Source organism: Cherax quadricarinatus, chromosome 89 (assembly GCF_038502225.1).
Source record: "Cherax quadricarinatus isolate ZL_2023a chromosome 89, ASM3850222v1, whole genome shotgun sequence".
NCBI lineage: Eukaryota > Metazoa > Arthropoda > Malacostraca > Decapoda > Parastacidae > Cherax > Cherax quadricarinatus.
In genome coordinates, this window is record NC_091380.1 from 9,472,460 (window position 1) to 9,498,888 (window position 26,429).

A 26,429-nucleotide genomic window follows, 5' to 3' on the forward strand; every position below is an offset into this window, starting at 1 on the left:
AAAACGATCACCCTCGTCAAAGTTGATTAGCCAGATGCAAACCAGTCGAGAACTTTTTCACCCTTAAACTGTCCAAACGTAGATCTACGCTCACGTGCATAGCGCTCCGAATGTAGATCTACATTTTTCTTTTTACATTTGAAAGCATGTAAAAAAATGTAGATCTAAGTTTGGACAGTTTAAGGGTTAATTAAAAACATTTATAAAACATAAAAACTGCACGTAACATCCCAACTTTTTCTACCAAAATTGTTTCCTCTGCATGGTATTTTATTTGAACAAAAATATTTAGTATAAAACAGAGATGAAAAGTCATAGTTTTGGTATTCAAGAAATTGTATGTCTGAGGCTCGTACCTCAACAAGACAGACATACTTAAATATACACTGGACCCTCGAATTTAGTCGTGCTGTTTCTGTATGCAAAACTATTTTTATCTATAAAATGTATTTTTTTTTAATATTTTTGGGTGTCTGAAATGGTTTAATCGGATTTCCATTATTTCCTATGGGAAATATTAACAAAAAATACATTTTAAAGATAATAATAGTTTTGTATACAGAAACTGCACTACTAAATTCGAGGGTCCACTGTAATAGAAAGTAAGAGAACAGCTAGCCACTTGCACCACTTACCAGCATATCTAAGTGGGCTGCCATTCCACCACTGCCATTTGTCTATAATCAAGTACAGGAATGACAGAAGTAAGAAAGCAAAGCAGGCCGTGACGAATACAAAGGAGAGCGACCATAGGTTCTTGTTGACCGGGATTGGACCACTTTCCTTATGCCAGCTACAGAGAAAGCCTGCTAGCATACCCTAAAGGAAAAATGTAAATAATTTAGAGATAAAAAATCAAGTAACACCATACTATCAAGACATTAAGAAACAATTTTTAAAATACAGTGGACCCCCGGATAACGATCGACTCCCAACTCGACCAATTATGTAAGTTTATTTTTGTAAGTGCTTTTGTAGGTGTATTTTTAGGGGTCTGAAATGGACTAATCTAATTCACAATATTTCTTATGGGAACAAATTCGGTCTATAACGGCACCTAAACAGACTTCTGGATTGAAATAATATCATTATGCGGGGGTCCACTGTATGTACTATAGCTGGGAAGCTCTATGACCCTTGTGTTTGACTGTAATAATAATATAGCTATAAAAGGCCTCAATCTACAAACTAGACAAGCTTAGAATTTAATATACGAGTCAAACTGTGCTACGACTCCTAGGTGAGCTGGGAAACAAAGCACAAGAAAATGTGTCTGCACGTTTCACCTCACTCACCGGCCATTGTGTGGAATGAAGAACTTCCAGATTTTCTAAATACTCGGCAGGGTCACTGAAGCTGAAAACTTGGGTACCTTCAAATATAGCTTAGATAAATACACTAGTGAGAGGGTTTGTATCTGAGTGGGACTTGCACAAGAGTAATAGGGTTATCAAAGCTTATTTCTTGGGTAACACTGACAATGGGTTGGGCGAATATTTTTTAGTGGGTTTAGATTTGAAAGGAACCGTCAGGTATAGGCTGGTAGGCCTACCACAGTGTTCCTTGTTTCTTATGTTCATGATTAGAGGAGCACTGCAATAGTTCTATTGACTCAGGTTAAACATGTCCTAGCATGTTTACCCATCATTCTAACCCCAGTACTTCACTTTTTTTTTTGTTTTTCACACAGGCTGTTTTCCACTAGGGTACGGAAGCCCAAACGAAGAGGAAGTGCATTCACCATCGTTTGTTCAATCTATGTCTTGCTAGAATGGTTATACCATCAGAGTTGAGAAAAGATTTCAAACTGCAACATACTCACCCCAGTTTTAGAGTGCAGGTACTATACTTCCCACTGCCAGGGCTCAAGTCCAGCCAACTTGTTTCCCTGAGTCCTCTCCTAAACACTACCTTGCTCACACTTCAACAGCATACCAAGACCACAAAAACCACTTGCCTACACTCACCCTAACCTAACTCACTCACACAAGCCTTGTAAATATCTACAGCAAGTCCTCGACGTACAACACATTGGGGACCTCCTGAACTGTATATGTTCATAATACAGGAAGTCTTCAATGTACAAACATGCTGGGGATGTTGTGTACTGTGTATAATAATGATACAAATATACGTATTACAGTATACACAATATTATAAACACACTGAACATCTCCTGTACTGTGTTTAAGTCGAGGACTGACTGTATTCCCAGCATACCCATCGGCTGTCCTTTCTCAGTACCCAAACCTTTATAACATTTCTATCAACTCATTTCACTACTCAACACTTTACATATTTTCAACACAGATGATTTTAGCAAATGATATTATGAACAATTATTTATACCATATTCACAGAGCACTTGGGGAATGAAAGGTAATCGGATTGGAGTCACTCTCGCCTTGGATCAAACCTAACGAGATGCCCGACACAATAGCAATATAATAAAATACCTGCAGCATAGATAAATTAGAATAAAAAGCAACCGATGAGACTTACACAGACAATGCCCCAAATAATCCAGCGTTTAATGCGTGAGTCATGGTCCTGATAGGTGACAATGATGCGTCCAGCTGCCGCTCCCAATTGTACCTGAAATAAACAGTCTTTGCATATCTGAAAGAAGTATACGAATCTATTTTAAACAATGGCCATCTCCCACTCAGGCAAGGTGACCTGAAAAAGAAGAAATGTAAAGTTTTTTTTTTTTTACGTTTAGTTAGTTATACAGCAGAAGGATTAAGGATTTTATTTCTTTGCATAGTTTACAATGTGTAATTACAATTTTGATTTCCTAAGTACAAAGAAAGTCACAGTCTGGTTAACCAGTGTGTGGTTGATTGGTGCAAGGAGTGGTGCAGGCCACCAGTAACAGCCTGGTTGATCAGACCCTGATCCATCACGAGGCCTGGTCTCAGACTGGGCCGTGGGGGCATTGATCCCTGAAACCCTCTCCAGGTATACCATGCCAGGGCACTTCAGGCAGACTAAACCTAATGCTTATCAGACTACTTAATACTAGGAAGGGGTTACTAGCCCCTCACTCCCGCCATTTTAGTCGCCTCTTATAATACGTAAATGTGACTCATGAAGGAAGGATTCTTCTCTACTTTTAATTAAATAATTCATATTAAGCACTAAACTCATGTGGGTCATTCAGCTTAAGATGTGGTGGAGGCTTGATCCTCTGTCTTCCGAGTGCGAGAGACGCACCTCATACTTGTACTCTTGTGTATGTCTAAAATATTGCATAAAAACCTTGTTTATCCGGTAGATGCAAACATTTACTCCATGCCCAAGATAATGTACTGATAAACAGTAAGTTCAAACATAATAAAAATCTTTCATCAATCTCTGTTGATGGTTCCACAAATTATCATTCGCATTTTTTTGGTCTTTCACAAAACTTCCTCACACTGGAAAAACAATTTTATTGGAATAAAAACTATGAAGCTGGGGGAGATGTAGTGTTGGAGTGGTTGGGGTTTTGTTTAATAAATGTATGAAAGCGGGGAAGGTACCTAGGGATTGGCAGAGAGCGTGTATAGTCCCTTTATATAAAGGGAAGGGGGACAAAAGAGATTGTAAAAATTATAGGGGAATAAGTTTACTGAGTATACCAGGTAAAGTGTATGGTAGGGTTATTATTGAAAGAAATTGAGTTAAGACAGAAAGCAGGATTGCAGATGAGCAGGGAGGCTTTAGAATGGGTAGGAGATGTGTAGATCAATGTTTACATTGAAGCATATACAATGGAACCCTGGTTTTCGTTTTTAACCCTTTGACTGTCGCGGCCGTACATATACGTCTTACGAGGTACCGTGTTTGACGTATATATACTCATAAATTCTAGCGGCTTCAAATCAACCAGGAGAAAGCTGGTAGGCCCACATGCGAGAGAATGGGTCTGTGTGGTCATTGTGCACCATATAAAAAAAAAAATCCTGCAGCACGCAGTGCATAATGAGAAAAAAAAAACTCCGACCCTTTTTTTTAATTAAAATGTTGACTTTGTGGTCTATTTTCGTACAGTATTTATGGTTGTATTCTCGTTTTCTTGGTCTCATTTGATAGAATGGAAAACATTATAGAAATAGAGATAATTTTGCTTGGTTTTACTATAAAAAGAACCTGGAAATGGAGCTCAAAGTAGGGGAAATGTTTGATTTTTGCCGATGTTCAAAAGTAAACAAATGATGCCATTGTCCAATAAATGTCCAACTAGCCATTCTAATATGCAGTCATGAATGGGTTGATGTTATTTATACAATTATTACAGTATTGCAGTAGTCTGCATAACAGTAAGTCTTCTATTTTTTGTTTGAATAAAAATTCAAAATAGAAAGCAAGAGTAATATCAGAGGGGCCTGGAGACGTGACTGATGAACAAAGAAAATGTTATTTTAGAGCCAGGAATGTCTGCATTGTTCATTCTGGACCTTATTTTGAAATTGTCATTTTTTAATTTTTGTGAAATTGTCCAAATTGCAAATTTCTGACCACGTTATTGGGTAGTTGAAATCGGTAAATGGGCAGTTCATTGTACTCACTCGATAGAAAAAACGGAGTTCTAAAGAAATAGCTATGAGTTTGGTTGACTGGAACAATGGAATTAGCCGAAAATAGGGCTCAAAGTGGGCGAAATTGCCGATTCGTAAATATCGCCGAGGTCGCTAACTTCGCAAGAGTGCAATTTTGTCAGTTTTCCATCAAATTTCGTTTTTTTGGTGTCATTACAATCTGGAAAAGATTCTCTATCATTTCATAAGAAAAAACAATTTTTTTTTTTTTTTTTTTTTTTAAATTTTGCGACACCAGGAGACACCTCAGGATTGGGGGTTGCGACAGTCAAGGGGTTAATCCTTTCCAGAAGATCGGCAAAAAACTGATTTGTGCGAAAACTGAAGTAATATTTCCCGTAAGAAATAATGTATATCCAATTACTTTGGTTGTCTGAGACCAGCCCTCGTGGTAGATCAGGGTCTGATCAACCAGGCTGTTACTGCTGGCTGCACACAAACTGAAGTATGAACCACAGCTCAGCTGGTCAGGTACTGACTTTAGGTGCCTGTCCAGTGCCTTCTTGAAGACAGCCAGGGGTCTATTGGTAATCCCCCTTATGTATGCTGAGAGGCAGTTGAACAGTCTTGAGCCCCTGACACTTATTGTGTTGTGTCTCAGTGTACTCGTGGTGCCCCTGCTTTTCATTGGGGAAATGCTGCATTTCCTGGGTTCCAGGGAATACAAATCAAGGGACTTCAACCATTCCCAGTAATTTAGGTGCCTTATCTTACTTATGTGTGCCATGAAAGTTCTTTGTACACTCTCCAGGTCAGCAATTTTGCCTGTGCAAGAATGGTGTATAATACCGACAAGATGAAATTAAGACACATGTGCAACATCTGGGTATCTTTATTGTAGACGTTTCGCCATCCAGTGGCTTTATCAATACAAATTCCAGGACATAACTTCAAGACAGTAAGACTCTGTACAGAAGATGAGGTAATCAGTCCCCCAACCTTGGAGTAGGTGCGAAGAGCACCGTAGTCGTGGAGATAAGCGCCAGGCTCCTTGCTTCTGCTTCAGAATCTCCACGACTACGGTGCTCTTCGCACCTACTCCTAGGTTGGGAGTACTGATTACCTCATCTTCTGTACATAGTTCTACTGTCTTCAAGTTATGTCCTAGAATTTGTATTGATAAAGCCACTGGATGGCAAAATGTCTACAATAAAGATACCCAGATGTTGCACATGTGACTTAATTTCAATTTTGCCTGCCTTGAAGGGGGCAGTTAGTGTACAGCAGTATTCCAGTCTAGAGAGAACAAGTGATTTGAATAGAATAATCATGGGCTTGGTGTCCCTAGTTTTGAAGGTTCTCATTATCCATCCTATCATTTTCCCAGCAAATGCGGTAGATACATTGTTGTGGTCTTCGAAGGCGAGATCCTCTGACATTATCACTCCCAGGTCCTTCACATTACTTTTTCGCTCTACTGTATGCTTAGAATTTGATGTATACCCTGATAGTTTTAATTTCCTCAAGTTTTCCATTATAGGTAGTAGGTTGGTAGACAGCAACCGCCCAGGGAGGTACTACCGTCCTGCCAAGTGAGTGTAAAACGAAAGCCTGTAATTGTTTTACATGATGGTAGGATTGCTGGTGTCCTTTTTTCTGTCTCATGAACATGCAAGATTTCAGGTACGTCTTGCTACTTCTACTTACACTTAGGTCACACTACACATACATGTACAAGCACATATATGCACACCCCTCTGGGTTTTCTTCTATTTTCTTTCTAGTTCTTATTCTTGTTTATTTCCTCTTATCTCCATGGGGAAGTGGAACAGAATTCTTCCTCCGTAAGCCATGCGTGTTGTAAGAGGCGACTAAAATGCCGGGAGCAAGGGGCTAGTAACCTCTTCTCCTGTATATATTACTAAATGTAAAAGGAGAAACTTTCGTTTTTCCTTTTGGGCCACCCCGCCTCGGTGGGATACGGCTGGTGTGTTGAAAGAAAGAAAGAAGAAGTTTTCCATATCTAAGTAGTAGTTGAAATTTATCTTCGTTGAACTTCATATGGTTTTGAGCGGCCCATATGAAGATTTGGTTTATGTCTGCTTGGAATCTTGCAATGTCTTTGATGGAGGCCACTGTCATGGGAATTCAGGTGTCATCTGCAAAGGAAGACATGGAACTATGGCTTATCTCTGTCAGATATGAGTATGAGGAATAGGATGGGAGAGAGTACTGTGCCTTGTGGAACAGAGATTTTCACCATAACTGCCTCAGATTTTACTCTGTTGGCTATTACTCTTCGTCAGGAAGTTATAGATCCATCTACCAACTTTTCCCGTTATTCCTTTATCACGCATTTTGTGTGTTATTACACCATGGTCACACTTGTTGAAGGCTTTTGAAAGATCTGTGTATACTACATCTGCATTTTGTTTATCCTCTACAGAATTCAGGACCTTGTCATAGTGGTCCAGTAGCTGGGACAGGCAGGAGCGACCTGCTCTAAACCTGTGTTGCCCTGGGTTGTGTAACCGACGGGTATCTAGGTGGTTGGCAATCTTGCTTCTTAGAACCCTTTCAAAGATTTTTATGATATGGGATGTTAGTGCTATCTGTCTGTAGTTCTTTGCAATTGCTTTACTGCCAACTTTGTAGAGGGGCTATGTCTGTTGTTTTTAGCGAGTGTGGGATGACCCCTTTGTCCATGCTCTCTCTCCATAGAATACTGAAGGCACATGACAGGGACTTCTTGCAGTTCTTGATAACACAGACTTCCATGAGTCTGGCCCTGGGGCAGAGTGCATGGGCATGTCATTTATCGCCTTTTCAAAGTCTTGTGGTGTTAGGAATTATATCAAGAGATTTTTGAGATGACCAAATTTTGGGTCTCATTCATAAAGAATTCATTTGGAGTGTCAACCCTTAGTCTGGGTAATGGCTCGCTGAACACCGAGCCATACCGGGACTCTAGTATCTCGCACATTTCTTGGCTGTGTAGTATGACCTAAGTTTAAGTAGAAGTAGCAAGACATACAGTAGTGCTCCACTTGTACGGCAGGTTAGGTTCCGGCTACCACCAGAGAGCAGACATCGCTGGAAAGCAGAATGCCATTTTTCTACTTATAAATGCATATAAATGCCAGATAAGTTTACACTAACATATATTAAGTTAGCAATAGAACTAGCCATAAAGGAATAAAAAAGTAAAATACACACACAGTACACTCATTACTTACCTTAAAATATTTGTAGTCTTAATGTATGGTGAGGGGTAAACGAGGTAAAACAAATAAACGAGAGAGAATGTGTAAATGAGAGGAGAGAGATGCCATAACGTAAACAAGCAGATGAACACATCTGGGTTCAGTCGATACACGTTCGTATACACATAACATCTTGTATTTCTTCTTTTCTTTCAACACACCGGCCGTATCCCACCGAGGCGGGGTGGCCCAAAAGGAAAACGAAAGTTTCTCCTTTTACATTTAGAAATGTATACAGGAGAAGGGGTTACTAGCCACTTGCTCCTGGCATTTTAGTCGCCTCTTACAACACGCATAGCTTACGGAGGAAGAATTCCGTTCCACTTCCCCATGAAGGTAAGAGGAAATAAACAAGAACAAGAACTAGAAAGAAAACCCAGAGGGGTGTGTATATATATGCTTGTACATGTATGTGTAGTGTGACCTAAGTGTAAGTAGAAGTAGCAAGACGTACCTGAAATCTTGCATGTTTACGAGACAGAAAAATGGACACCAGCAATCCTACCATCATGTAAAACAATTACAGGCTTTCGTTTTACACTCACTTGGCAGGACGGTAGTACCTCCCTGGGTGGTTGCTGTCTACCAACCTACTACCACAGGATGGTAGTACCTCCCTGGGCAGTTGCTGTCCACCAACCTACTACCACAGGATGGTAGTACCTCCCTGGGTGGTTGCTGTCTACCAACGTACTACCACAGGATGGTAGTACCTCCCTGGGCAGTTGCTGTCCACCAACCTACTACCACAGGATGGTAGTACCTCCCTGGGTGGTTGCTGTCTACCAACGTACTACCACAGGATGGTAGTACCTCCCTGGGCAGTTGCTGTCTACCAAACTACTACCACAGGATGGTAGTACCTCCCTGGGTGGTAGTACCTCCCTGGGTGGTTGTTGTCTACCAACCTACTAGTACCTTTAACATCTCATATTTATGTTAATTTATTCTACTGTAGGGTGTATTTACCATGTTTATATGTTACATAGTGTGTTTATTATATAATTTTGAAAAAGTATCAGATGGATTAATGAAAAATGTTTATATTAACATACTATATGATATATAATGCGCCTCAGTGATTATTACTACATATTATTGTTACGTATTAATATGGCGTTCTCAAGACTAGTAAGACACTCTTAGTGATATTAATGTGTACCTGCATGCCAGCACAGTAAGTTTATTTAGATACAGGTATACACAAGTATAATTATCAGAGTACAGTAGACCGTCATTTAACACAGTAGTTATATTCCTGAAAATGTCGTGTTAGGTAAAACCGTGTTAGATGAACTGAAGAACTTATGGGAAAAATAGGGTTACATCTATGTATTAGATAGATGACCCCATGCTAGACTTAGCGGCTAACGTGTGACGTCACACAGTGCTGCTTGTGGGTGGGAGTCACCCTGTCCCTTTCTCAGTTCACGGACAGACCTACAGGCTACAACAGGCTAGGCTGGGGCTCCCCATCACAACTTTGCTAATATAAGTGTATACAACCCAACAAGTGTGCATCTCCAACCATCATATCTCCACAGAACCCTCCCAACACTGAAGTCGATGGTTGTACTGGAGTGTGCATAAATTCTGTAATGGATTTCTGTTCTATTTTACCCTACAGTACATTATACAATTAATGGTAAGGCATCAGCTGCTCTAGACATCATTTCAGGGTCCTCTTCAGTGAAAAAGTCTAAGTCAAGTCAGTCAAGTCAATTCTTGTCCATCACAAACTCAGGTTTACCTCATTTTATGTGCACAAATTGAGCTTCATTACGGCCACAGGTTATCTCTCGATAATATCTGTTTCCTTTGTTAATTCTAAGACTTAAACATTTTACCTTTTCTTGTCACTTTCAGCAACACTGGTATGCCTACTGGGTGCCATGATTGCTTGGCAGATACAAGATATGGTGATTAAAAGATCAAAACACAATTCACAAACACAGCTGGGATGGCGGTGTTGGGAGTGTCGGGGGATGGCAGGAGGTCTCCCCCGCTGACCCACAACAAGGCGGCTGCTTAAGGAAAAGGAAAATTTTTTCCCCTCCTGCAAACTGAACCACGTTAAATTAATTTTACGAAGTGTTGTATAAAATTGTGCTGCAATTCTTCAATCGTGCTATACCTGAACCGTGCCAAATAAACTAGTGTTAAATGACTGTCTACTGTATATATAAAACATAAAATAATTTTAAAACACTGGAAATTTTGGAAAGTTTCCAGACATAATGGAGAGACGCGGTGCTCACGAAGCTCACAGAGAATGTAAACAAACTGGGTGGGGCGCAGTGACCGTATTAGAAAGTCAGGTGGTGGCCATATAACAAATTTTTTCAAAATTGAAAATATCCGTATTAGCGGAATGCCGTAAACAAAACTCCATAAAGCAGGGCCCTACTGTATCTGAAATCTTGCATGTTTATGAGACAGAAAAAAAAAAAAAGACACCAGCAATCCTACCATCATGTAAAACAATTACAGGCTTCCTTTTTACACTCACTTGGCAGGACGGTAGTACATCCCTGGGAGGTCGCTGTCTACCAACCTACGATGCAAGATCTCATATTTTCATAAATTATAGACCAAATTGTTACAATATATATTAGTTTTATGCAAACCATAATATTCTAGTAAATTGTACAACTGTTCAGTATTTACAAGTTAATTTTAAGACTGCCTGAAAAGCTCTGTATAACAAGGGGCATTTTATAAAGGATTTTATACATGTTAGTTAATCTTACATTTTTTAGCTCTTCTCTTATACCGTCCATTATTCATTAGTCTTGTCTGATTGGCCTCTGATTCAACATACAGGGGAAAACACTTTCATAAATAACAAAAAAAGGCAAAATACCCTGACTGGAACAATACACAAATAACCCGTAAATAGAGAGCTTACAATGCTGTTTCGGTCCGACGTGGACCATTTACAAAGTCACACTTTGTAAATTGTCCAAGTCGGACCGAAACGTTGTCGTGAGCTCCTCTCTTCTTTGTGCAGCTTATTTGTGAAAACGCTTTCAATATTTTTTCATTTTTTTTTTTTCAACAAGTCGGCCGTCTCCCACCGAGGCAGGGTGACCCAAAAATGAAAGAAAATCCCCAAAAAGAAAATGCTTTCATCATCATTCAACACTTTCACCACACTCACACATTATCACTGCTTTTGCAGAGGTGCTCAGAATACAACAGTTTAGAAGCATATACGTATAGAGATGTGTGATGAATGGTTTGAAAAACCGACAAGTTGAAGATTGAGACACTTATGCAGCATATGGGAATCTTTATTCAGGAAACGTTTCGCCACACAGTGGCTTCATCAGTCCAATACAAAGAGGAAGGCGTAAGGAGAGGAGGAGAATGAGGTAATCAGTCCCTCAACCTGGAGTCGATGTGTTCAGTCCATCAATCTTGTAGAATGTACAGCATAGGGCCGTAGACGTGGCTTATATACTGTAGTGAGGTGACGTGAAGCAGATGGAGGCGGGGTCATAGTGGTACCATCCACTAGTCGAAGTAGGTCTTCGTCCAACCTTTGGACGAGGACCTACTTCGACTAGTGGATGGTACCACTATGACCCCGCCTCCATCTGCTTCACGTCACCTCACTACAGTATATAAGCCACGTCTACGGCCCTATGCTGTACATTCTACAAGATTGATGGACTGAACACATCGACTCCAGGTTGAGGGACTGAGTACCTCATTCTCCTCCTCTCCTTACGCCTTCCTCTTTGTATTGGACTGATGAAGCCACTGTGTGGCGAAACGTTTCCTGAATAAAGATTCCCATATGCTGCATAAGTGTCTCAATCTTCAACGTATAGAGATACACAACATATCCCTCCAAACTGCCAATATCCCAAACCCCTCCTTTAAAGTGCAGGCACTGTACTTCCCATTTCCAGGACTCAAGTCCGGCTATATGAAAATATTTTTTCATGAAATGAATTAATAGTTTGTATTTATTCCCTTCATGAATGTATGGAGGACTATAGTTTATTTGTTTGTTGGAGACTGAGAACTGCTGCTTTAATACTCAAGTTCATTAAAGTTGAAGTGAAAAAAAATCAGATTTTTATCAAACACATTAACAGTTTGTTTATATTTTATCCATGTATGGAGAGTTTGTTTTGTAGTTAAGAAGCGGCAATTTAATAATTATTGATTTTAGGAGCAAAGTTATAGTACAGTGTATGAAGAACATACAGGATAGTATAATTTTTTTAGTAACACATTGGCCATCTCCCACCAAGGCAGGGTGGCCCAAAAAAGAAACTTTCATCATCATTCACTCCATCACTGTCTTGCCAGAGGCGCGCTTATGCTACAGTTATAAAACTGCAACATTAACACCCCTCCTTCAGAGTGTAGACACTGTACTTCCCATCTCCAGGACTCAAGTCCGGCCTGCCAGTTTCCCTGAATCCCTTCATAAATGTTACCTAACTCACACTCCAACAGCACATCAAGTATAGTATAAACCTGTTTATTATACTGGGTAAAGTGTATTGTAGAATTATTATGACAGTAGGACTGCAGAGGAGGGAAGATTTAGGAAGGGTAGAGGATGTGCAGACCAAGTGTGTACGAAGCATACGAGTGAAAAGTATACAAAGGTAAAAAGCCTTTTGTCGAATTTGTGGATTTCAAAAAATCATGTGATAGTATAGCTGAGGGAGCCATGGGGTAAATGTCATAAATTTACGAGATATAATGTAATTACAAAAAGCAGTAATGAGTTTTTATGCAGAGAGCGAGGCTCAGGTTAGGGCATGTAAGAGGGAAGGAGATACAGTGGAACCTTGGTTTTCGTCATTAATTCGTTCCAGAAAGTCTGATGATAACCGAATTTGACGAAAACTGAAGCAATATTTCCCATAGAAAATAATGTAAATCCAATTAATCCGTTCCAGACACCCAAAAGTATAAACAAATACGTTTTATAGAGAATACCTGTGTAGTTTTATATACAGAAAACAATGAGAAATATAAAGGACTAATGAAATGGATAAATGAACATTTAACATCACTTGTACCTTTATTGAGAACTCTTGTTGGTGCACGGAAGATGGTGAGGACGGGAGAGGGAGGAGAGGTTATCTCTACCACCATCACTACTACCTTCTACCACCATCACTACTACCCTCTATCACCATCCCAACCACCCTCTACCAACATCATTACCACCCTCTACCAACATCACTACTACCCTCTACCACCATCACTACCACCCTCTACCACCATCCCAACCACCCTCTACCAACATCACTACTACCCTCTACCACCATCACTACCACCCTCTACCACCATCACTACCACCCTCTACCACCATCACTACCACCCTCTACCACCATCACTACCACCCTCTACCACCATCACTACCACCCTCTACCACCATCCCAACCACCCTCTACCACCATCCCAACCACCCTCTACCACCATCCCAACCACCCTCTACCAACATCACTACCACCCTCTACCAACATCACTACCACCATCACTACTACCCTCTACCAACATCACTACCACCATCACTACTACCCTCTACCAACATCACTACTACCCTCTACCAACATCACTACCACCATCACTACTACCCTCTACCGACGAGAAACAAACCCAGACTGACTCAGAACATGTGGGATGCTTTGTGTGGGCACGGGCAGACGGACATGTTCAGTATGGCAGACAAAAACTGAGGTGATTAATGAAAACTGGGACAAAATTTTGACGAAAAAAGTAATTAACACCGGATTCGACAAAAACCAGCGCAAACGAAAACCGAGGCTCCACTGTATCCACTTCCCAGTAAAAGCGCGACAGAAAGACGTGTGATGTCACCACTGTTTAATATATTTAAAGATGGGGTTGTAAAAGTGAATGTTATAGTGCTGGATAGAGGTGTGGGATTGCAAGATAGTGACTCTGATACTAAGTGGGAGTTATCACAATTACTCTTTAGTGATCACATTTCTTTCTGAGGGATTCTGAAGACAGGTTGCAAAGGTTAATGGGTGAATATTGGAGGGAATTTAAAAGAAAATTAAAAGTGAATACAGAAGTCTGAGCAATGCTATAATGAATATAAGGTTAGAGGGAGCGAGTTTGGGGATAAGTGGATATATAGTGGAACTTCAGTATGCATCCCTGATTCGTTCCAGAAGGCTGTTTGAGTGCCGCTCCATTTGAGTATTGAACAAGTTCTTCCCAACCAATTTTCTGTTTGGTTGGCTGTTATCACTAATCTTTGTAGGCCCCATGGTGACTTATTTATAAAAAAAAAAAAAAAAAAAAAAAATACACGCGAAATAGTTTATAGCAAAGTTCTGGCAGGTCGTATTTCTTTGGTCGAGTGCTGTGCTTTGTTCGAGCAAGAAGCTGGTTGTATACCGAGGTTCCACTGTATTTAGATATTTAGGAGTGGACATGTCAGCAGACGAGTCTATAAAAGATAAGGCAAACAATGGAGTAACTGAGACAAAAAGGTGGGAGGTATGTTGAAGCATCTGTGGAAAGAACATCTATGGAGGAGAAAAAATGTAATGTACCAGAGTAGAGTGGTACAACAATTAAGAGTGAGGCATGGGTTTTGAATGTTGCAGTGAGAAAGTTGGAGAGTAATGCATGGTATGAATATCATGCAGAGAATTAGGGAAGTAGAAATTATAAGGTGATGTGAGGGGCTCACCTAGGGTTTCATTCAAGAGGGCTGAGGAGGGATTGTTGGTCTGGGCATGAAACAAGAATAAAAGGGATAGGATGAGAAAGAGGGTGTATATATCCAGGGTGGAAGGTAGAAGGGGTTGGGGTTATCCCTGGAATGGTTGAAGGGAGTTGGGATACAAGAGGCTCAGTTTTAAGGGCTTAAGCATCCATCAGGCTTGAGTGAGCATGTTAGACAGCCACATATGCAATTTTTTTTTTTTCAACAAACTGGCCGTATCCCACCGAGGCGGGGTGGCCCAAAAAGAAAAACAAAAGTTTCTCTTTTCAAATTTAGTAATTTATACAGGAGAAGGGGTTACTAGCCCCTTGCATTTTAGCCGCCTCTTACAACACGCACGGCTTACGGAGGAAGAATTCTGTTCCACTTCCCCATGGAGATAAGAGGAAATAAACAAGAATAAGAACTAGAAAGAAAATAGAAGAAAACCCAGAGGAGTGTGTATATATGTGCTTGTACATGTATGTGTAGTGTGACCTAAGTGTAAGTAGAAGTAGCAAGACGTACCTGAAATCTTGCATGTTCATTAGATAGAAAAAAGGACACCAGCAATCCTACCATCACATATGCAATTAGGTATCTTTATTCTGAAACGTTTCGCCTACACAGTAAATGAAACTGTTCTCCAGACTCAGCACTACATCTTCAAGTGTGATGGACTGATTACATCATCTTCAATGCTTCTGCTCCCTCCTCTGTACTTGACTGAAGAAGCCTACTCTGTAGGCGAAATGTTTCGGAATAAAGATTACTAACCGTTACACACGTGTGACTTATCAACTTGTCCGTACTGTATACCATTATCATTCATTTTAAGTAGCAGTGAATGGTAGCAAGTGGTAAGAAGGTAATTTATGAAGCGATTCGGAAGAGCTAGTCAACCCGACTGATTCCTGGAGGTGAGAAGGGCAGTACCTGTGATGAACCCCTCTTGTAATTTTTAAGATCAAATATTTCTCTTAAAGTTATAATAATTAAGATTCCTAGCTAACAAAAATACATCCTTATAATGAATCTATTAGTATAGTAGGTCATTTGGCTTGGAAATGCTTATGTCAGCTTGTTATGATGCAAAATAGTGAGGGCATCATGAACCCTCTTGCCTCCCCCATGTTGGAGGTCATTTCTCCACAGTGCCTGTATGATCAAGGAGACCTGGGACTGCTGCAGCCAAAGGGTTATCTGAATCATAAGGTCAGCACACTTCTGACAAGTTAGTGGTTGAATGAATGATGATTAATGTGTTTTCTTTGGATCACCCTACTTTTGAGGCACATGGCCAATGAGATAGAAAAGAACATATTGGCTGTCTCCCACCAAGGCAGGAGACCCCCAAAAAAGAAAAGAAAGCATTTCTTTTTAGTGATTTATACAGGTGTCACTAGCCCTTTGCTGCCAGCGTATATGATAAATATGTTTACCAGGTTTAGTATTATATGACGTACCTTTCACTTGTGAAAAACAAGCAACAATGTTTTATTTTTTTAATTTCTTGGTCTGCAATTTGTTGCATTTTCATTTGTATATATACATTATGTTTTACATACATGAACAATCCTAATTTATATTAGTATTTTTCTTAGATTAAGTCTCCTGAAATGCTTTGAATAACAATGGGCTTTTTTATGCAAGAAATCTTCCTAACAAATCCTCGTCAAAAATAAATAATTATGATCCTCATTATGTTTATTATATATCCTTAAAATTTTAAATTTTAAGTGAAAATGTACACAATAAATTCCCTTCTGGAAATATATCCCTCTAATTTTGAACTATTTTCCACTAAAGAAAGGTGACCCGAAGATGGGAATATTTCCCATAGCTCAAATAACCTTCTGAACCACAACATCCATATTTATCCTTCATTATACAGATAAATGGGTGTCTCAAATCTTTGTCACTGGTATCATAATACAAGGGCATTATGAATCTCTGGGGTTCCCAGACTTTTAAGGTCATGTACTCCCTTCCGAACTACGACAGAGTCCGTGCACCCAATCATGTTATGAATGTGTTTACAACCGCATGCATCACAACACACATCCATTATTCCACCGGCTGGTTAGATGCTCCGTGAAATACTTTATAGTTAGCTGAAGAGTATTTCACTGGGGTGTATTAATTAATTTAAAATAATGATGTTCCAAATCACTGTGCAATATGTTAGAAATCAAATCAAAATGTATACCAATACAAATTTGCTATTATATAATTCATCTTGCTCTACCTGGCCGATGAGGCCAGAGACTGGGAGGCCTGGCCTAGGACTAAGCCACAGGGACAGCAACTCCTGGTACTGACCTAACTTGAGGCATCCCCAGATTTCAAGTCGCAAACACACACCAAAGTTTGGGAAGCATCAATCAGCTTAATGGGACTTACCGTAAGCACTGCTGTTAGGGCTCCCAAGATGCCTTCAGGGTCATATGGAGCGTCATTATTGTAAATCATTCTACAAGTTGGACTCCGATAGACGTGTGCCTTGCCAAGCACTTTAATATCCACATACGCAGCAGCACCGCCCGTACAGTTGCCATGCTCACCTCCGTTGTACAAACCTCCGGGACCCAGGTATCCCCTGAAAACATGAAAACACTATGTAGCTGACAAATCTTAATGGACTGTCAGTTTCAGCAAAAGCTTTCCCACCTAAGCTATACACAAATAACCTGCACATACAGGAAAAACTTAGAGACCTTTCAGTCAGACTCGGACCATTAACTAAGCTAACTATGCAATTTGCGTACTTTGTTTTTCAAACAAACTGGCTGTATCCCACTCAGACAGGGTGACCTAAAATTAAAAATAAAAGTTTTCTTTTTAAATTTAGTAATATTTACAGAAGAGGTTACTAGCACCTTGCTTCCGGCATTTCAGTCGCTTGTTACAAAACGCATGACTTACGGAGGAAGAATTCTGTTCCACTTCCCCCATGGAGAAATTTGCATGCATCTGCTATTTATAAACTGCTCTCCATTATTAAGTCATACAAAACTACCTACTAAAACTATTCATTTAGCATCAAAACTGAATTACTGTACAGAGGGAGATCGTAGTTTCATAGTCAACTTACATATTCTACTTAAAAGATTATTCCTGCTGTTTTTTTTGTACAAACACTTGTTTTAAACCAAAATTACAAACTTGATAATAAAATAATCATGTATGGGTACTGTACATGCACTTATGTCCAGTACAATACTTATATCTTATATTGCAAATTAGTTATGCACTCTAAGCATACAGTAATTATCTCGATATACCAGCTAATAATTTCTGAGATCAATGAGCCTGTGGCCTGGTCTCAGACCAGGACTCAAACTGAAAATGAACTTGCGCATGAATAATAACTATTAAATATTCAGGAGAGTAAAATAAGTCCAGTGGAACCTCAGTACTCAAACAGCTCCCCAATCAAACGAAGCTCAGCGCTCTACCAAACAAACACGACCTGCCAGAGCTTTGCTGTAAACTATTTCGTGTTTCTTCGCATTTTTTGGCTGTCTTTTAATATTATGTATATGTATAAACAAGTAACCATGGGCCTACGAAGATTAGTGATAACAGCCAACCAAAGAAAATGGCTTGAGAAAAATGTGTTCGATACTCAAACAGATCGGCACTCCAACAGCCTTCTGGAATGAATTAGGTTTGAGTACCGATGTTCCACTGAACATTCTGAATATAAATACGGCATCTTCTATATTCAAGAGAAAAACTAGCAATTCTGCCAGAATACATTAAGTCCTCAACTTACGAACATGTTGAAACTCTTTAGCAGTGTGTGTAATACCATTATTATATTGTTATTTTACAAATACATATTTGTAAGTTGGAGACTTCCTGTATTATGAATATTATACATAATTCATGAGGTCCCCAATGTGTAAGTTGAAGACTTACTGCACAAAAGTAATAGGCTTAATTTCATAATTTTAAAGCAGTAGGGCGGTATCTCACTGAATGGGTACTACTTACCAAGCTACTCCCTATTTATTTTTTATAACACAGGCTGTCTTCCACTGAGGCAGGATGACCCGAAATTTTTTTTATTTTTTTTATTATTAACAAATCGGCCATCTCCCACTAAGGCAGGGTGGACTAAAGAAAAACTTTCACCATCATTCACTCCATGACTCTTGCCAAAGGCACACTTACACTACAGTTATAAAACCAACATTAACACCCCTCCTTCAGAGTGCAGACACTGTATTTCCCATCTCCAGGACTCAAGTTTGGTCTGCCAGTTTCCTTGAATCCCTTCATAAATATCACCTTGCTCACATTCCAACAGCACGTCAAGTCCAAAAAATCATTTGTCTCCATTCACTCTTATCTAATATGCTCATGCATGCTTGCTGGAAATCCAAGCCCCTCTCACACAAAACCTCCATTAACCGCCCCCCTCCAACCTTTCCTAAGCCAATCCCTAACCCACCTTCCCTCCACTACAGACTTGTACACTCTTCAAGTCATTCTATTTTGTTCAAGCCTCTCTACATGTTCAAACCACGTCAACAAAAGTTCTACTTCTTTTTACATTTAGTAACTTATACAGGAGAAGGGGTTACTAGCTCCTTGCTGACGGCATTTCAGTCACCTCATACGACACACATGGCTTTCGGAGGAAGGATTCTAACCCATTTCCCAATGGAGACTAATCTAGATCATCAGTTTTCACAGCTCAAGTAACATACTTGGGACATCCTGGGACAACAAGGCCAAATGTGATAGCTGTGTGAACAATGACCAGGACAGTAGTGATGGTCCACTGCACTCCAGACCTCATAATATCACGCACCTTCCAGTACCACACATACTGTAACATTGGAAATAAAAAAAAAATGATCAAGAAACTACAGAAGCTACTTGACTTACAATGGTTCAACTTATGATATTTCAATTTTACGATATTGCAAAAGCAATTAAAGTGGTACCCCGAGTTTCGTACAGCTCCCAACACGAACAATTATTTAAGTGTATTTTTGTAAGTGCTTTTCTAAGTATTTTGGGGGTCTGATTCGGACTAATCTAATTTACGTTATTCCTTATGGGAACAAATTTGTTCGGTAATGGCACTAACAGCCTTCTGGAACGAATTACGTATGAAACTCTGGGTATCACTATTTTGGAGATGAAACTCTCCATAATTAATTACCCAACATGAAGGCAGCAAGTCCATAACATGTATTCATTTATGTATTTAATTTTTAATTCTAATATATTTAGATAATTACAGTAATTATTTATTTACTTACTTCATGACAGTACATATTTATCATATATTCACATTCAACTTACGATATTTTCAACTTACGATGGGTTTGACGGAACATAGCCCCATTGTAAGTCAGGGAGCACCTGTATAAATGATACAAATCATTTCTTCTTTTACAATGATTTTTTTCCTTAACAAGGCAGGGTGACCCAAAAAGAAATGCTTTCATAATTTTTCTTCGTTTTACAGTTAGCAATGTAAACAGAAGAGGTTACTGGCTCCTTGCTACCTTTATATAATGATATTAGATTAGATTATTTTACCTCTGTACAATGTTTGTACAGAGGTGAAAGACATTTAGGTGTGCATGCAGAAAGCCACTTAATACACACAGCATTTCAGGCAAACTTGGAACTAACCGAGTGTTTTTATATACATGTACAGTCTTTTAGGCGATTGTAACTATAAATTTAAGAGTTACAATGAATACAAGAGAATTGAATGTCCTATTGGTAAAAGCTATATGGCTTTTATCAAGTTTAATTATTCGCTCCGTCTTTGGATCACTTTACCTTGGAGAGAGGTTGTCGGGTCAAAAAAAATTGTCCGGTTATATTTGTTGGCTCTGCACTTGCTGTGGAAATGTCAATGGCTTAAAAGAATGTGTCTGACAATATTGCCCTCCTAGGTCTATCACCTTCAAGCAAAATATACACAAATATGAATTTAAAAATCACATGTGCCAAGACAAATAATGACTCAAATAACTAAAGACTTCAACAAAAGCAAACAAAAAATGTAAAGACAGGTGGCTAACTATCACTACAAACACAAGATTTTTATATATAAGTCATTACTACAAAACACTTTTGTAAAAATTATTTATACTTCTCTCACAATCCGCCACACTAATACACAATCTACCCACACTTATGAGAGGGGAAGTAATGATGACTTTACAGTATGACTTGTCAATGGCCAAAGGTGTCCTGTAGCACGATCGCTAGCACACTCACCTCACACACTGAATCCAGGGACCGATTCCCCGGCACGGCTGCAAAACATTAGAATGCGTTTCCACAAGACACTTGTTGTCCCTGTCACCCATCAGTAAAATGGGTGTGATAAATGGTTTAAAACAGACAAGTTGAAGATTGAGACACTTATGCAACATATGGGAATCTTTATTGAAGAAATGTTTCGCCACACAGCGACTTCATCAGTCCATACAAAGGAGAATGGTGAAGAACAGGAGTTTGAGGCAATCAGTCCCTGAGCCTCGAGTTGATGTGATCAGTTCAAGATTGATGGACTGATCACATTAACTCAATGCTGAGGGACTGATTATCTCAAACTTATCCTGTTCTTCACCATTGTCCTTTGTATGGACTGATGAAACCACTGTGTGGCAAAACATTTCTTCAATAAAAATTCCCATGTGTTGCATAAGTGTCAATCTTCAACAGTAAAATGAGTACCTGGGTGTTAGTGGACTGGTGTGGGTCACATCCCGAGACAAAACTGACCTAATTTGCCCGAAATGTTCTGCATAACAAGGGGCTTTCTATATAGTAGCATGATGTCAGCTAGGTCTGTTTACCTTGCACATGTACCTGGGAGTGATAATGTCAGAGGATCTCATTTTCAAAGACCACAATATTGTATCAATCGCATCTGCTAGAAAAATGACAGGATGGATAATGAGAACCTTTAAAACTAGGGATGCCAAGCCCATGATGACACTTCAGGTCACTTGTTCTATCTAGGCTGAAATATTGCTGTACACTAACACCACCTTTCAAGGCAGGTGAAATTGCTGACCTAGAAAATGTACGCAGAGCCTTCACAGCGCACATAACTGCAATAAAACATCTAAATTACTGGAAACGCTTGAAGTTCCTCAATATGTATTCCCTGGAATGCAGGCAGGAGAGATACATGATTATATATACTTGGAAAATCCTAGAGGGATTAGTACCAAATTTGCACACGAAAATCACTCCCTATGAGAGCAAAAGACTTGGCAGACAACGCAGCAATAAGAGACAACATATTAAGTGTCAGGGGGCCAAGACTGTTCAACTGCTTCCCAGCATACATAAGGGGGATTACCAATAGACCCCTGGCTGTCTTCAAGAAGGCTCTGGATAGGCACCCAAAGTCAGCACCTGATCAGCCAGGCAGTGTTTCGTATGTCAGTTTACATGCGGGCAACAGTAACAGCCTGGTTGATCAGGCCCTGATCCACCACGGGGCCTGGTCTCAGACCGGGCCGTGGGAGCACTGACCCCTGAAACCCTCTCCAGGTATTATTACTACATGGTTGGATCAAAACGTTATCATTACATTATACAAAAATCAACGAGATACTTGTGCAGTACTTGGGTATCGTTATTCTGGAAACGTCTTGCCAGCCAGTGGCTTCTTTGGTCCAATACAGAGAAAGGTGGAAGATGAGGAGTTTGAGGTAATCAGTCCCTCAGCCTGGAGTCGATGTGTTCAGTCTAATGTTGATGACGCCAGTAGCTGGTGAAACATTATTATTATTATAATCAAAAAGAAGCGCTAAGCCACAAGGAACCTGGGGAAAAAATTCCAGAACAAAGATCAATGCATTTCATTTATCAATGCATCGGTTTTCTAAACCATTTATCCTCAGTACAGAAATAACCCACATACAGGAGAATGAAATTTATGGCAACATTTGGGCCCGACTTAAATCATTAACCAGCGAGCTACTAGTGCAGTTATTCCCAAATTTCTGTCCATCACGTACCCCTTGATGGTATGTTATTAATGACACATACTTCTGAACAGATATGAAAAATAACATTTTACAATAATGCCTCGGTGGGAGACGGCCGACTTGTTGAAAAAAAAAAAAAAAAATCTGAGATAAAGACATAGGTAGAAAATAATACTTGGAGAGGGTTTTGGGGTCAACGTTCCTCCAGCCCAGTCTGTGACGTTATATTTTCACAATAAGAATAAATTTTGCAGCATGTTTTTGGGTATATATAGCACTGAAGAAACATTTCTTTTAAATAACAATCTCTCAATATTTGGGAATTTTATGTTCATACATAAAAAATATTTCAATGCACTGGATGTCTCCCACTGAGGCAGGCTGACCCCAAATGAAAAAATTTTTTTTTTTACATATACAGTGGACCCCCGCATAACGATCAGCTCCCAACTCGACCAATTATGCAAGTGTATTTTTTTAAGTGCTTTTGTAGGTGTATTTTTGGGGGTCTGAAACGGACTAATCTAATTCACGATATCTCTTATGGGAACAAATTCGGTCTATAACGGCACCCAAATAGACTTCTGGATTGAAATAATATCGTTATGCGGGGTCCACTGTACTAATTTATACAGGAGAAGTTACTATCCCCTTTCTCCCAGCGTTTTAGTTGACTCTTATGACATGTTTGACTTATGGAGTAAGGATTCTTTACCATTTTTTCATGGAGAGAAAAGGAAATAGGAGCAAACACTACTAAGAAAATTGAAGAAAATCAGACAAGCGTGTATATATATACAGTGGTACCTTGGGATACAAACTTATTTCGCTCCAAACGGCTGTTCGAATGCCGATACCGAGCGAATTTGTTCCTGTAAGGAATAATGTAAATTAGATTAATCCATTTCAGACCCCCTAAAAATACACTTGCAAAAGCACTTACATAAATACACTTGCATAATTATTCGCATTTTGAGCTGTTCGTAACCCGAGGTACCACTGTTTATATATACAGTGGACCCTCCCTTTTTGTCATTAATCCGTCCCAGAGAATTTGACGAAATGTAACATTAACGAAAACTGAAACCACTTTCCCCATAAGAAATAATGTAAATCCAATTAATCCATTCCAGACTCCCAAAAGCATTAACAAAAATAATTTTTTTTTTTAGAGATTACATAGATTTACATACAGAAAAGAATGACAAATGTATTATAAAGCACTATTACATGTATAAATGAACATTTAACATCACACTTACCTTTACTGAAGACTTGTTGGTGTATGGAAGACAGGGAGGAGGGGAGAGGGAGGACTGACTATTGTTTGGAAGGGGAATCCCCTTCCATAAAGACTTCCAGTACCCAGTCCTTATCCTGGGTTGCTTCCCTTTTATTTTTTAATGGCACTAGGACCAGCTTTAGAGTCACTGGACCCTTGTCGCACAAAAAAACTCTCCAGAGAACTCTTGTAGTTCTATCCTCTACCACAATCACTACCACCCTCTACCACTATCACTACCACCACCACTACAATCATTTTCTTTAAAATTCTAGCGTGTTTCTCACCTTTACCAAAGGACTGACACTAGCACCTTTCTTTGGGCCCACGGTGGCTTATTTAGAAGTCACACAAAATAAACCAGTGCAAAAAACAACAAATTATTATGAAATGTTTCCTTTGACCTCGCAGGACAATGTTCACTCAACGAGGAACACAGTGACACTTCCTCAGAATTCGTGTGTGGGAAGTTGTGTGCGCGCAGGTATACCCAGACATGTTTCGTACCACCGATGAGAATGGAGGACAGTAACGAAAACTGAGCCAATATTTTTACGAAAAAAGTAGGCGATAACTGAAATTCGCAAAAACAGAGCCAATGAAATGGGAGGGTCCACTGTATCTGTACATGCATGTGTAGTGTGACCTAAGTGTAAGTAAGTAGCAAGATGTTTGTTATTTTGCATGTTTATGTGACAGAAAGAGAGACATAAAAAATCCTATCACTGCGTAAAACAATTACAGGTTCATCTATATAATATTAAATATAAACTAAAAAACATCAACAATGATAACAGCAAATTATAATAACTCACTCGTGAACCCTCTAAAATTGCCTTCATGTACCCCTGGGGGTGCGCATGCCCAAATTTGGGAACCCCAGTAATACAGAATGAGAGATGAAAATGAATGCGGCCTTTGAAATAAGTCAAACTTTAAAAACTGTACCAACTGCTCGTCAGCTAACTTTCTTAGTGCACATACAATTGTAGTTAAATGAATAAGAAATCCTACTTAATAGTCCATGTCTAATTCTTCAGTAGTCTCTAAGCATTAGAATTAGTTTGCCCAAAATGCATTACATACTAGTGGCTTTCTTTTGTGCCTAACACTGTTTCATTACATGTAAACTACATTATGTCTGTAACATATAAAACAAAAAAAAAAAAATTGAAATTTCTTAGTACGAGACCAACCTCTGGGGATTCCTGTGGATTCATCAGGTACACCTCCATCAATGCTGTGATGCCGTAACAAATTGAGAAGCGCTGCAGGACGCCCATGATCCGGAAGGTGGGCATGTAGTTATGACCATTGCCACTAAAGAGCACAATCAATATCAGTGATATTTTACGAGAGCACAGAGTACATGAGATTATCTCCAGGATAAACTTACTTAGCTAGTGTGTTCTATAAAAAGAGGACTGCCAAACTGGAAGACCTTAAGCATGTGAACGTACAATTACACAACATGAAAATAAAGGAAGTCAGTAAGACTTGCGCTAACAAAGTTGCCTGGAGACAAACACACAACCTTCCATCTGCATAATTAACCCTTAAACTGTCCAAACGTAGATCTACGTTCACGTGCGTAGCGCTCTGACCTTGATTTTCCCCATTTGAAAGTACATAAAAAAAAGTAGATCTACGTTCGGAGCCCCCCCGCATGTGGATGCAAATCTACGTTTGGACAGTTTAAGGGTTAAACACATGCAACAAACGAGCCTATTTTTTTTTTCTCATTTAAGGATATTTTTAAGCTATATCCATAGTATCAAAAAAAATATACAAGTCAATACCATTAGCAAGAGAATAATTTTTTAAAACCCGAAAGTGTTATATAATACATTAAATTTGAAAAAAATTATTTTACAGGCCATTAATGCTAAACTCCCTAAAGGCTATAGGAAAGAGATACACAAATACCCACTTTAAGGAGGGGAAATGAGCAAGGGAAGGAGGATTTCAAGGGTATTATTTCCCCGTGCTCAATAATGACCCCTTATGGTAGGATGTGTATAGACTTTACCACTGCAAAGCACTTAAAAACAAAAGACTGTAGCTTACTCTTCTCTTATAGAAACAAGTGATCAAGGTCCCAGGACCGAAACGTTTTCTAATAAATATGTCATAGTGTTTGCTTACGTGTCTTTCTAAACCAAGTGGAAGATAGGTATTAATAAAGGGGATATTAATAAGGTCTTGAGGACATCTCTCCAAGAGAGAATCCGCAGTAATGGATTTAAATTAGATAAGTTTAGATTTAGAAAGGACATAGGAAAGTATTGGTTTGGAAATAGGGTAGTTGATGAGTGGAACAGTCTACCTAGTTGGGTTATTGAGGCTAGGACTTTGGGTAGTTTCAAATTTAGGTTGGATAAGTACATGAGTGGGAGGGGTTGGATTTGAGTGGGACTTGCACATCAGAGCTTATTTCTTGGGTAGCATTGAAAATTGGGTTGGGCAAATGTTTTGTTAGTGGTATGAATTGTAAAGGACCTGCCTAGTATGGGCCAATAGGCCTGCTGCAGTGTTCCTCCTTTCTTATGTTCTTGTGTTTTTATAGAAACAAAATATGCTGACAAAAGCAAAGTTGGATTTCGCATAAATACAACTTGCTGTTTCACACTCACTCTGATATATCTCAAAACAAACACTGTT

General features: G+C 39.3%; 1 protein-coding gene across 6 annotated transcripts in view; it reads right to left on the reverse strand.

Annotated features, from left to right (window-relative positions):
* LOC128697234 (heparan-alpha-glucosaminide N-acetyltransferase) overlaps nucleotides 1-26,429 on the reverse strand; it is a 68,246-nt gene that overhangs the window by 4,431 nt on the left and 37,386 nt on the right. For all 6 annotated transcript variants that reach the window (XM_053788831.2, XM_053788830.2, XM_053788833.2 and 3 more), the window contains 5 exons: nucleotides 24,965-25,088; nucleotides 19,220-19,341; nucleotides 16,905-17,100; nucleotides 2,503-2,595; nucleotides 636-819 (listed from right to left, as the gene is read on the reverse strand). In XM_053788831.2, the coding sequence (XP_053644806.1) occupies nucleotides 636-819; nucleotides 2,503-2,595; nucleotides 16,905-17,100; nucleotides 19,220-19,341; nucleotides 24,965-25,088 (719 nt within the window). The remainder of the gene's footprint in view (nucleotides 1-635; nucleotides 820-2,502; nucleotides 2,596-16,904; nucleotides 17,101-19,219; nucleotides 19,342-24,964; nucleotides 25,089-26,429) is intronic.